Raw genomic sequence first — 13,202 nt, 5'->3', positions numbered from 1 at the left:
ACAGGCAAGAAGGCAATTATTGCTACCTCGTCTCAGGTACCGAGATCTTCTCAAAAGCCAGGTAAGTTTCCCCTTTGTTTTAGGCTTGCTGACATGGAACAGACCCAATTCGAGCACCTAAGAAGTCAATACTTTGCCCCCTGAAGGAACCGATGTCTTGATCAAACTCCAGGTAAGTGCTAACCCCTGACTTGAGGTTGCTGACTTGTCATAGATCCAATCGAAACAATCCATACAACAGAGCTATTACTAAGGCATCAGGCTCAACATCCAGGTAAGTGTTCCACTGACCTTTTCACTGCTCACAAGTCTACAGGATCAAAGAAGCTAAACCAGAACTATTACCCGGAGTTCACACAAAACAATAGTGTCAAATCACGGCCTGTCGAAGAACAATGACTCCAAGAAACCAGACCCAACACCGATCACGCAGGCTTGCTGATCAAGCCCCTGAGCCACAGCAAACATCAAAGGCATTCGAGTACTCCAAACAGGTAAGTATATCACCCATTCTGTAGGCAGCTAATAGAATCTTAGGTACCACCCGTTCCTGCATCTCATACCATATCTCCTGGCCTGCGTTTTGTGTCCGTCACATTATCACATCTAGCTACTATCCGCACCACATTATTAATAGCGAGAAAGAGGAGCAAACACCATATATTGACCTATCTTTACATCTTTATCATTTGCATCCCACCCACCTCGTACTCTCCTCCCCAGTATTGCAACACCAGTACGACCACCACCTTTAGCATCATCACCATCGCTTGTGACTGAGCACCACTGCCGCGTTGCACCAAGATGTACTCCGTACCCTCCCCCTTGGTCGCGCCGGCGGCTATAACCCCTTGCAGCTGTCCAATCAGCGCAGCGCGGCTGCGCCACCGCGCGGCCGAAGGTGCTGTGTGATTTGTGTGACAGACGCGTGCGCGAGCTGTTCTTGGTGTCACACTCCCTGCTGAGCGGGGTGGTGAGGAGGGGTTACCAGCCGATAGAGGAGCTTGTCGCACTTGGTAGTGATTCCAGAACCGTTCAGATTTGCCCTTTCTCCCAAGAGAGATCGGATCGACTCTGTCCTGCTGTGGTTACATACCACCAAAACCGGGCCATGGGAGGCTCGTGTCGGGCAACTTAGCATTGTATCATCGAGATGTCCAGCTCAGGAATGACGCCCTGAAGTTTGCCCTGACGATCCTCACTCAACTTGGTTTAAGTTGCCCTGCCGTTTGCCTTGCTCTGTGTCCATCACAGGCACTCTCTTTGACTCCATCACCATTAACAGGCGCGTAGCTGTCCGCCATCGCCATCGCCATCACAATCACCCTTCCCGATTCCATCCCACCACTCATGATTTTTTTTGACTTTCCAGAACGAACGGAAAAAACTCATCCAATCGCAAAAAAGACCCCAGAGCACCTCACCACCATCACCTCACGCAACGGAGCACATGGCAGCTCCAAACCCAGGTCTGCATCCAATTATTTTTAGGCTATGACGCTGTGGCGTCGAAGCCTTCCCGTCGTGTGCATAGCTACACTGAGTAGCCAGCCAGTGAGCATGGTTCCAACCTTTAGCGTAACATTACATACCGTTGTGCCACCAAAGTCCACCACCCACATGGATGGGTTGGGCTGGACTGGGCTGGCGATAACAGTCATGGTATATAGGGAGGGTGAGAAAGAGAACCGAAAGGCACCACACGCAGGCTGAGTGAGGAGGGGTTACATCCAGTGCCCGTTGGTTGGGTACACACCCCCTTCTTTCCCGTTCCCCTCTCCCGCCTCCCCTCCCGAATGTGGCTTTCGGCAGCTGCTTGGCCTAGCGTTGGCTGCTGGAGATCGGGATCCGAGTGTGAGCGAGTGAGAGCGAGTGAGAGCGCGGGAAAATGGGGAAACGGCAATACAACACCGTTGAGATGTGGCTCTCGTAAGCGACGGGGAAGCTGGGAAGTTGGCACTGGGTTAGACCGTGCACGCACACGGTACGGAAGAATCTATTCACAAGGTTGAACGTTGAATGATCTTGCTTAGGTCTTTTGGCTCGTTGCTTCCAGGAAGAATATTCCCCGTAGCTCCTGGAAATGGCTCCTTGTGAAGGTAGATGTGACCTCGAAAGCCCCATCCTCATGCCACTATTCATGTCCACGGGACCTCACAAGCTCATCACTGTCTATTGTACCATGTCGAGAAGACTTCACCACTGGACTTCACAAGAACACTTAGAGAACCAAGTCGATGTTGGTGAAGCTCTTCCCAGTCCTTCCACTACCGCCACCCAGCTACCTTGTTCCTTCAATTTCATGACTTCGCAAAACGCTCATATGTTGACGTTATGAAATTCGTCCAAGCCCAACCAAAGGCGGGGTTGGACCTTCGCGTGGTGCGGGAAACGCGGGGTAATCCAATGCGCAGGACCCGATCGCGTGGGGTTTTAAAGCTCAGGTCGATCAACCTGGAAAGCTTGTAACGCAGCATATTGCAGCATCCAATGGGGGGATTTGCTGGAAGCGAAGGGGTGGTAAAGTTTCTGGACTTCTGTGACGTCACAAACCAACCCCATCTCCACCTCAACACCAAGCTAAACCCAAGCCCAACTATACCAAGGTTTCAACGCGCAGAAAGAGGGGCAGATGGCTACCCTCACGTGAGGGATAGGGCCTGAAAGACCATGGTTTGGCCGGAAAACCGAATCCTTTGCCTTGGAAATGCTGTGGTTGTGTCTCTTCAGCCAGCCACCAAACCATCTTGCAGCGTGGCCAGTTCTTTTCATCCTGATGACGGTTGATCATGATACTGCGCGCTTAGCGCCGGCGTTTGGCGTTTGGCCTCTAGCCTGAAGCAAAGCAAGCTGGACTGATCTGCAACTGGGAAGTACTTCGATGGCTGGCGAACTCCGACAACATGCCTTGCAATGTCCTGGTCTGATTTGATTACCCGATTAAGGGGGTGATCTTGAACTGCACTGTTCCAGTCAAAAACCATTCGCGTTGGCAATGATGGGTCTAGAACATTCAAGGTGAGACTGAAATGACTGACTAGCATCATTTTCCCTCCAACATACCTGTCTTGCACCGATTTTGAGCCTTGGGATAGCACCCAAGCCTTGACTAAGCCACTCGTTGGGCAGCAAGGTGGTGGGATTTTGTGAGGCTAGGATGACCAGCCTCACTGGATTGGTGAGATGCTTCTCGGCTTCCAACGAGTTGAAAGGTAAGATATCCTCAACGTGGGTTGGCTTGGGAGCTGACTGGCCAATGTTTATGTTGGGTAGGGGGTGTGGAAATGGCTTCGTCGGCCTGGGTGTGGATGGGGTGGTATTCTCCTCGGCTGGATCTTGGGGTCGTCTCTCACTGTGAGGGGACCTGGTTGACGCGATGCCTTGGAGTCACCGAGCCTATTCTGAAAATATCTGGTGGCAGCCAGGGAGACGAGAGAGTGAAGATGAAGATAGAAAGAGAATATTCCCAGAGCTTCTCAGACATGGTTTCTGATCATGAGCACCCACAAAATGGAGCACCAAAAAGATGGTGAATGAGATGATGTGTGAGGCTTTTGATGGTCACTGGCTTCATCACAGAAGCTGAACGGGGTGACGTGGTGACCAGTCACTTGTGATTTGCTCCTTATCACAGGAGAAGGGGTAAAGGGAACTAGAATGACCTTGACCAACTGCCAACATGGCTCTTCATACCATTCTTAGCTGAACAGAGGGTCATGCTAGATGTGCTCTTCCTGCGTCGACCAGCTGGACGGTTAGCAGAAAGTCGGATACAAAGCTGAAGCGACAACGGGTGAAGTGACGGCCCCTCAGAGAGCAAAAGATTCGCTCATTTTAAAAGGCATAGAGCCAGGTAATCGCAAGATGATCACATTGTATCTTCATCATCGGGGCAGGTGGATATGAAAGAGGCAAAGGGAAACTTTGAACGTACCCAACACATTATCGTAAGCGTGCTTACAACTTGATTTGACCGCAGCCATGGTCAGTACAGGTGAGACACAGGAAAAAAGATCAGGGGGGAAAGAGACAACGCGACGACCCCTCAGTCTCAAGATGTTTTCTGCTCATTGTACATGGCGTGGCGCCAAGTTATCACCGGATGCCCAACCATTGTATCTTCATCATTGGGGTTGCTGGATATGAAGAAAGCGAAGTGAAAGCTTTGAACTTACCCCGAACATACCATTGGCAACAAGATGTTGACATGCTTATATCTTATTAATCTGATCTAAACCATCGTCAGCGCAAAGTCAGGCAAGGAAAGTGAACAGTAGGGAAGAGTTGACGGCCCCTCAGGCCTCGGTTGACTTGATCATTTTGGATAGGAGTATTAAGTCATACGACCATGAGACTCTCAGCCATTCACATGATCTTATGTTCATCATCACTGGGGCAGTGCATTAAAGAGGCAAAGTACAAGCGGTGAACTTACCAAACATGTTATAATGAGACGTTGGCGTGGTAAGACCTTGACCTGTTAGTTAATACTCGAAGACGTTGTCAGTAACAAGCCAGCCAGGATGGGTGAAAGAGGAAAGACGAAAATCAAGTAATGATGACCCCTCAGACCCATAGGTGTTTCGATCATGTTGTATGATAGCATTGAGCCATGTAGGCGAAATGCTTAACCTTCACAAAATGCAGGGTTGTCATCATCGGGGTGGGTGGACATTGGAGAACTCAAGGGGAAAGCTTTGAACTTACCCAAGATATCCTAGGAAGATTCAGACATGCCCGGAGCGTGACCTATTCCTCCATGTCGTTGTCAGTAACACGCCTCCCAGGAAAGGTGAAAGAGGAAAGCCGAAAAGCAATGGAATGACGGCCCTCAGATCCATAGGTGTTACGATCATGATATCGTTGAGCTATATGACCAAAGGAAGCTCAAGCATTCACAGGAGGCTAGCTTATCATCATTGGGGTGGGTGGATAATCCGAAGAATACCATGGAAAGCCTCGAACTTACCCAAGATAGCCTAATGAGATCCCGGCATAATACTTCCGACTTGCCCTGCCAAAAGTTGTTGTCAGTAGTCAGCCAGTCATGGACAGAGGAAATGAGAAAGACAAAACGAAATAGCCCCTCAGATGTCACACCGTGAGTTCATTTTGGATGCCGTCGGGCCCGTTGAGCTTGCGGCGGCCATCCATTCATACGCCTTTGGTCATCATCGGGGTAGGAGTATGTGAAGGCGTAAAGTGGACTCTTTGAACTTACCAAGCATGTTACAATACGATGTCGGCATACTTCTGCCTTTCCCTGCTCCAAGTCCTCATCAGCGTCCAGCCAGGCAGGGAAAGGGAATAAAAAACAAAATCGAGGAAAAGAAGCGTCCCCTCAGAATTCCGAGTCTTGTTCATTTTAGGATGCTGTTGGACTTGTTGACCTCGTGACAGTCATCCATTCATAGACGCTGTGCTGGTCATCATCGGGGAGGGAGTATATAAAGGGGTAAAGTGGATTCTCTGAACTTACTCAGCATGTTACAATACGACGATACCGTCATGCTGCTGTCTTGCTCTGCTCCAAGTCCTCGTCAGCGGTCAGCCACGCAGGGTAAGAGAACAAAAAGAGAAAGACGACGAAAAGCGGCAGCCCCTCAGACTCAGACCATCGTAGGTTTGCTCATTTTGGACAGCGCAAGGCCTGTTGAACTCACCATGATCATCCAATCACATCATGGAATACGGATTTCTCATCATTGGGGCGGGATACACGAAGAAGAGTGTGAAGTGGATGTTCCAAACTTACTCAAGATGTTAAAATGCAAAGCTAAAACTCTTTTGTCTTGTCCAAGTCCTTGTTAGCGGTTAGCCAGCCATGGAAAGAGAATAGAGAAGAAAGAAGAGGAAAACCAATGTCCCTCAGACCCCATGGGTTGCTTCATTTAGGATGGCATTACTGTTGTTGACCTTGCCATAATCATCCATTTATATTTCTTGCATGCTTACCATCATTGGCGCAGGAGGATATGAAGGTGTAAAATGGATGTTCTGAACTCACCCAACACATAAATGGCATGTAGACGTGCTCACGTTTTGACTTGCCCCTGATCATTGTCAGCGTATAGTCAGACAAGGAAAGCGAAGAGGCCAAGACGAAAAAAAGCTCCCCAGAAGGATTGCTCCAGATGTCTCATAATCGGCACCATGACCCTCCCAGTGGCATGAGGGCGAGTGATGTCACTGAAGTGTGCTCGCGACGAGGTGAACAGGTTGCCCTACGTCAGGGGGTGACCAGCCACCCTGACCTGAAATCGAGGGAGGGCCATAGTGCCTCAGAGTGTTGTGCGAGATGGACTCACATATTGATGTGTCTCATCACAGGAGCGAAAGGCGGGGAAGAGTGAGAGAAACAGTGAACTCACTCGGTGGATGGTGTAGTTAGTGGACGCTGGTTCGGTCTCTGTGAGAGCTGGCTGGTTAGCGCACAGTCCCAAAGGGCAGGTTGATCCTCGTCTCGTGAAGTCTGTTGTTGCATGGGATCTCATCGCAGGAGGAGGGAGGACAGGAGAGAAGGTTGGACTCACCCCTGGGTGTGACATGGTTGAGTGGAGATCGGCGGTTCCTAGGTAGCCAAGACATCTGAGGTCAGCGCATCTGATCGTAACCAAGGAAAGTGACAGAGAAGAAGAAAGCGAGAAAATGCTCCTCAGAACATGCTCCAGCCGTAGGGCTTGGAGTCCCAAATCTCGTCACTGGCACACCCGTAAGGGTGTCTCAGGGGTCGCCAGGGAGGGGTACATGATGACAGGAAAGGAGAGGAAAACAGAAAGGACAGGAACAAAATAAACGCCACAGAAGGAAAGATAGAAGGAAAGGTAGAAAAAAGACAGAAAGAAGACAGAACGACAGAAAGAAAGAAAGGAAGAAAGAAAGAAAGAAAGAAAGAAATAGCAGGAAATAGAGCACTAAATAACAAGACATAACAGGGAAAATAGAGGAGAAAACGGTAAACGATGAGATATCAAAAGAAATAACAAGGATAGTGAGAAAGATGGAATGAAGTTTAGAAGGAAACATGAACAGAAAGATGGAAAAAAAGATCTAGTGAAAATGAAAAGGCAAATGCAGAGAAAAGGGATGAGATGGCAGAAAAAATGAGAAATAAGGCAGGAGAAGAATGGAAAGGAAATATCAGAAGAGATGGCAGAGGGAATTATACCAAAATGCGTATAAATGGGAACGAAAAAGGTGAGAGATAGAATGATAGGAAAACTGAAAGATAACAGCGGAGATCATAACAGGAAGCATATGAAGAGATGAGAAAAGAAATGCCAGAAAAGAATAACAAAGGAATAATGATGAAATGACAGAACATGGTAGAAAAAGGAGGAGGCAGCAGTGAGAGAAATCGGGAAACATAAAGAAAATTGCGAGATAAAACGGCAGAAAATATGAGAATATGGGAAGGAAGAAAAACGAGTAAGAACGACAGACTAAAACAGGAGAACAAGCGCAGCTGCAGAATCGGGAAGACAGGAAAAAAAATATGACAGGACAGGCGATAAGAGAACGAAACATAAAATCATGAACTGAGACATGATAGAAAGGAAGCTTCCCGTGGCGTTGGTGGAAATGAGGTGTCAGGCGGCCAGGAGGCAACAACCCGAGTCTTCCTCATCCCACAAGGGCGTTCTCATCATGGGAGCAGGAGGGGGAAGAAGAAAAGAAAGCCCAACGTACCAAAGGCCACCAAGAGTGTAAGGGAAGTGTGGGCGGTGATGGCTCGAAGACGTTGTCTTTCAAGCTGTCAGGTGTTTTTCTTGAGTATGTCGAGGTGTGTTTGATGCTGGGAGCAGAGGGAAGGCTGTCTGTGTTCAACCTGTAGACAAGACTGTTAGTAATACCAGTTCCAGACAAAAATCCTGAACAAACTGCAAAAGTGAGAAAGAAAAGCCCCTCAGAATGATCTCTCCAGATAGAGTCTGGCATAGAACAGTTCTCGCCACCGGCACCTACCCACTTTGGCCAGGGGCTAGTCAAAGTTCCTGTGACAGGACATGACCAACAACTCCCGATTCAAAGCAGGCGGAATGCCTCAGAGATAACTCCCCTTACAACCTGAACCAAGCAAGAGATAGATAGCAAAGAAAGAGTTCGAGCAAAGAGAAGGATGAAGCCGGTCAAAGCTCCTGTGACAGGAGGAGACCGGCAACATCTTGAGAGCAAAGAAGCAATTCAAACAAAAAGAAGGGTGAAGCCGGTCAAAGCTCCTGTGACAGGAGGAGACTGGCAACACCCGTGAGGAACAAAACAGAAACAGGTCCGGTTGATCAAGGCTCCTGTGGCAGGAGGAGACCAGCGGCACCCGAAGAGAAAAGAAAAGGGGGAAAGAAAGGAAAGAAATCGGCGGTCGGTCAAAGCTCCTGTGGCAGGAGGAGACCGGCCGCCAGGGAAACCTACCTAAGCCTATCTAAAACGAAAGGCCAAAAATGGGGGGAAGAGAAGGGGGAGGATGGGGGAGGGGAGGAAGTGAGAGAGGAAGGGAGGGGGAAAGGAAGAGCAAGAAAGCAAGAAGAGTAGCAAAGAGCAGGTTGTAAGGGGAGGCTTTCGAGGCACCAGACGGTCGCTTGACCGATACTGGGCAGCCCTCGACGTTGAGATCTCTCATCATTGGGGCCGGATGGAAGGAGTGCTGACAGAAAGAAAATGGAGAACTCACTTGCCGAACGGTGCTTGACGTTGCAAAGTGCCCTCCGCGACGCGGTGTAAGCCAGAATGCGTATTCCGCGACCTTGGCACAGTCACAGTATGTGCTCCGCGACGTGGTATAAGCTAAAATGTGTGTTCCGCGACGTTGGCTCGGCGAGAATATGTGATCCCCGACGTTGGATAAGCCAAGGATGGAATGAGCTGAGTTCTGCTTATCTGAGAGCTGTTAGTCTCTGCTATGGAAGAGAAGGAAGAATTAGAAAGCAGTGTGAAAATGGAGGAAAAGAGCCCCTCAGAAAGGTCCCAGTTTGAGCTGGAAGGGTATACTGATCTCGGCATTGAGGATGCCAGCCTTTCCGGCTCAGGTGGGTGACCAGTCTACCACACTCGTGTTGGTATGGCGGTTCATCAATGGGGCGGCTGTGGAAGGGTGAAGAAGAAAGAGGACGAGAATGGAAGGAGGAAGAGTGGAAGAATGGAGAAGCAGAAAAAGACTTACTCGAGATGACGCGCTGAGGCGAGAAGAAAACCGAGATTTGTATGGCTGAAGACGTGGTGTGATCTGAAAAAAACGAAGAGAAGGTCAGAAATATCGCTCAAGACTGAAAAGACAAAACGCCAACGCCAAAAAAATTCTCAGATCGCTCGCTTCTTGGACTGTGTCCAAGAGCCACACGGTTCATCATCGGTGTCGAAGACACCTAGATCCGAGATCCATAAGCTCAAGGTGGTAGCCATAATTCTCCCCACCTGGCTGTTGTTGGCGCGTGTGAAGCTTCATCATAGGGGAATGAGCGTGATGTTGTTGAACAGAAAAAAAGAGAAAGGCGTGATCTGAGAGAGAAACAGAGCGTGATCTGGTGAATGGAAAGAAGAAGAAAGAACTAGGAAAACATAAACAAAACAAAAGCCCCTCAGAGGTCGCTGCTTGGACCTCGTCCAAGAGCCGCACGCTTTGTCTTCAGTGTCGGCGACACTTCAGAAGAAAGCTCAAGGTGGATGACCAGTCCACCTCAAGTGGCTGCAAGAGAGAATCCACCTGGCTGTTTCGTGTGTGCGCGATTCACCATTGGGGTCGAGGAAGAAAAACAAAACGATCAGAACAGAAAAAATAAAGGAAAATGTGAACAAGGCCCCTCAGCTCGCTCGTTGGATGTCGTCCACGAGTCGCACATTTTTCTCATCACAGGGGTGACCTGAAATATCAGAGAGCCGAAGGCTGAAGGTGGCTTGCCAAAGCTGTTCACCTCAGGTGGCTAAGAAGGAGAAACCACCTGGCTCTGTTCGGCTGTGCGTTGCATCATGGGGTAAGTGAAGGAATGGGAAGAAGGGAGATGGGGGAAGAGATGGAAAGGAAGAGAAATGGTCGACTTGCCTTGCAAGAAAAAGAGGATGAGAACGAGAAAGATGGAACCGATTGAGCAGAACTTGCACGCTTTGTTGTGGGGCAATTCCATCGCTTGACGGGTCGCCAGGAAACGCGTCTGTGACGCGGTGTGAGTGAGCGAAACAGCAGGCAGAAGGGAAAACATAAAGCAGAAAAATGAGCAGGGTTTGCAAAGCGAAGAAGTGCCCTCCGATCGACTGCTTTCAGAACCGAGTTGCAAAAATAGAAAAACTTGTCTCATCATCAGGGCCTTCATGCAGGTCTTCAGAGACAGCCAGAAATCGACAGAAGAGCAACTACCCTTTTGCGTTTCTGGGCCCGATGGCGATGGCGTGCAGTGATCATCCTCGGGCTGAGAAAAATGAATGTACAAGTGAGAAAATCCAAATGGAAAATGAAATGAAGGGAATGAAGAGGTGAATGTTGAAAGAAGACGAGAAAGCCAGAAATTTGTGTAGCTCACCTATACTCGAGTGTGCTCCCACCCTGCTCTCTGATATCTTGGCGTTGCCGAGACTCGGATGCTGTACCCGGACCGTCGGGTCGGGTTACACCAAGCGGGTCTCTGGCGGGGATCTTGGCGACGGTGAGCGAATGGCGCGCAAGACGCGGCGCAGATCACTCGAGCCCCGCCGCCATCGCCGGACCCGCTTTTAACGTCGTGTCATCGAGAGAGGGAGAGACACTCGAGCGTTGAGGCTTGGAAGTGGTGTGGATGGAGAAGAAAAGGAATGGAGGATGGAAGGGATTGGGGTGTGGTCGGTCGATAAAGAGGGGAAATGGAAAAGCGACTCACTTGGTGCTCGACCGAGCAAAAACACTGTAGTAACGTATGTTGTTGCGCGTGAGGATGTTGTGGTTGGGAGGAAAGGATGGAAGGATGAGAGTGAAGAAGGAAGTGAGAGGATGTGATGGGGAAAGATGAGTGAGGTTATTTGAAGTCGGTGGCGGAGGAAGAAAAGAGGGAAGATTGTGGTGGGTGAAGTGGGTGAGAAGGCAGAAGAGAGGAGAGGGGAGTGGGCAGGATGGGAAGGAGAAAGAAAAGATGGTGATGGCAAAACAATGTGGGGCAGGTGGAAAAACAATACGAACTTAAGCTGTGAATGGGAGAAAAGGTTTGTGGGTGAAGAAATGGCAAAGAAATCAGGAAATTGTGTGAGGTGGTCCGAGCTCCATGTGAGCAGGGCAGCAAAGAACCCAGGGCGACCGACTCAAAAGTCGGTGGTTGCCCTGAGATCTCGCTGTGGTTGGAAATGACAGGGAACGCGTGAGCTGAAGCAGCGAAAGCCGGCTCGTCAAAGGAAAACATACCGGATAAATGAAGTCGTATATTTGTCGACCGGGTGATGCTCAGACACAGCCCAGCCTTCATGAGTAAGCGCCCGACTCGAGATCGAGGATGTAAGGTGAAAAGAGAAAACGCGAGACTCGAAATCAGAAAGAGATCGTGAGAAGTAATGAGAGAAGTGGAAGAGGGAGGAGAGGTTGGCGATGCTTGGAGTGGTGGATGGTTGGGAAAAAAAAGTGTAGAAGAAGATTGAGCTGAGGAAGAAGAAGAAGAAGCAGAAGTGTGTGGCGCAGAGGGGAAGATGGAAAGGTTGACTATCGGGGCCACAAAACGTTGGCCTGAGGCTGAGACTGGGTCTGATCTGGTCCTTGGACTGCTGGAGCTTTCTCATCTGTTCCGGGGACCATGGATGAAAACCGAGGAGAGCAAATACCCGTCATTTTCGAAGCGCGTGGTTGGCCGCTTGGTCAAGCGGGTCTTCCAAAATAAACAGTGAGGGGCATGGAACTGGGATGACAGGAGAAATGTGGTACATAATGAAAAAAAAGATGCACACCGGCGAGAGGGATTGAGCCTCATAGAATGATGCAATGGAACCTGGGAATAGGAGGCCTTCCGGTTGAGGCCAAGGGAGAGACCAAAAAAAACCGATTTCCACGGAAACACACGGAAGGGATCCGGAAATTGGACGCGGAGGTTGAACCAAGATTTCAGACTTGGCCGCAGCGGTACTGTCCCCGAGTTGCCGGGACGATGTGCCAGCTGACTGGACTGGGAGCGAGTCACAGGCCCGGGAGATGACGGAGTCGGCTCTCAAGACATCACAGGAGGCTACAGAAAGGATTGCAGAGCTTCCTTTCGAGGTGCAGGAGCGGCGTCAACATGCTTTCTAAGTCGTCTAATGGGACCGGCAAACGTGGATAACTCTCAGATTGGCTACCTGACCTTCAGTAAATATCCCGTCTGCCTTCACTATCCCCTGCCGAATCGCCCGCTCGTCATTCCCACCCATCTCAGTCTCATCCCGAGCCTTATCCTTCGGCTCCTCGACCCCACGAAGCTCATCCTTCTCATCCTTCCGGTGGACGGTAAGCTCCCGATCTTGGGCGTGGTCCGCCGGATCGGCCACTCCTCCCTGCCCCGACTCGTCCCCGTACTCCCGCTCCAGCGTCTCCAGATGTGTGCCAATGCCCACCATACTACCCTGCATAAGCGGATGAATACTGCGAATGCTTTGGGTAGTCTGGTCGATGATCTTTCGGCGAGCCTCGATAACGCGTTCCCGATCAATAAGATCGGTACTCCGCTGATCGAGGTCGGCCTGCTCCCGCCCAAGCCTCGGCGCTCCTCGGCGGGGGAGGGGTTCTAAGGAGCCTGGTCGTTGGCTTGATATAGAGACGGAGAACTATTATGTGATGTATCACAAGTTCCAGGGGGCATTGAGACCAAACGCATCGAGCCGGAGTCCGCGCCAAGTGTCGACGAGAGACTCTGCCATGCTGACGGTGTAGTCTGGATGAAGTACTCGCAATCAGAGACTCAGTTGGCCCGCGACAATAGGTAGTTTCCTGAGAATACAGCTGGTTTTTGGCCCTCGACAGTCTCAAGACTGTGGTTGGCGATGTCAAGGGCATATTTTGTTCACATGCTGGTCGCCAGCGAACTGGCAGCCTGGGGAAAAAAGCAGTCCCGAGCAATTTGGAAACATCCTTCACCCTCACCACGTACGAACATCCCCGTTTTGATTTTCTTTTTTTCAACCAAAGAAAAAAAGGATTTACACGCCTGAAGGGCTCTCCTTCCCGATTTTTCTTTTTTTCTTTTTTCTTTCTTTCTTTTTTAAAAAGAAAAATGTCAAACGAGAACCGC

The 13,202-nt window shown here is 49.8% G+C and overlaps 2 protein-coding genes across 2 annotated transcripts; one reads left to right on the top strand and one right to left on the bottom strand.

Moving 5' to 3' along the window:
• Positions 1 to 674: 674 nt before the first annotated feature.
• VTJ04DRAFT_6851 (uncharacterized protein) lies at positions 675 to 3,983 on the bottom strand (the record flags this gene model as incomplete). Its single annotated transcript, XM_069365116.1, has 2 exons — positions 675 to 904; positions 3,935 to 3,983. The coding sequence occupies 2 exons, from the start codon at positions 3,981 to 3,983 to the stop codon at positions 675 to 677; spliced, it is 279 nt and encodes a 92-aa protein (XP_069218875.1).
• An 8,251-nt stretch (positions 3,984 to 12,234) lies between these two features.
• On the top strand, positions 12,235 to 12,702 carry VTJ04DRAFT_6850 (uncharacterized protein; the record flags this gene model as incomplete). Its single annotated transcript, XM_069365115.1, has 1 exon — positions 12,235 to 12,702. One exon carries the CDS (start codon positions 12,235 to 12,237, stop codon positions 12,700 to 12,702), a length of 468 nt encoding a protein of 155 aa, XP_069218874.1.
• Positions 12,703 to 13,202: the final 500 nt, after the last annotated feature.

Source organism: Mycothermus thermophilus, assembly GCF_041956435.1.
Source record: "Mycothermus thermophilus strain CBS 625.91 unplaced genomic scaffold VTJ04scaffold_4, whole genome shotgun sequence".
Lineage (NCBI taxonomy): Eukaryota > Fungi > Ascomycota > Sordariomycetes > Sordariales > Chaetomiaceae > Mycothermus > Mycothermus thermophilus.
This window is presented reverse-complemented; position numbering and strand designations above follow the sequence as displayed.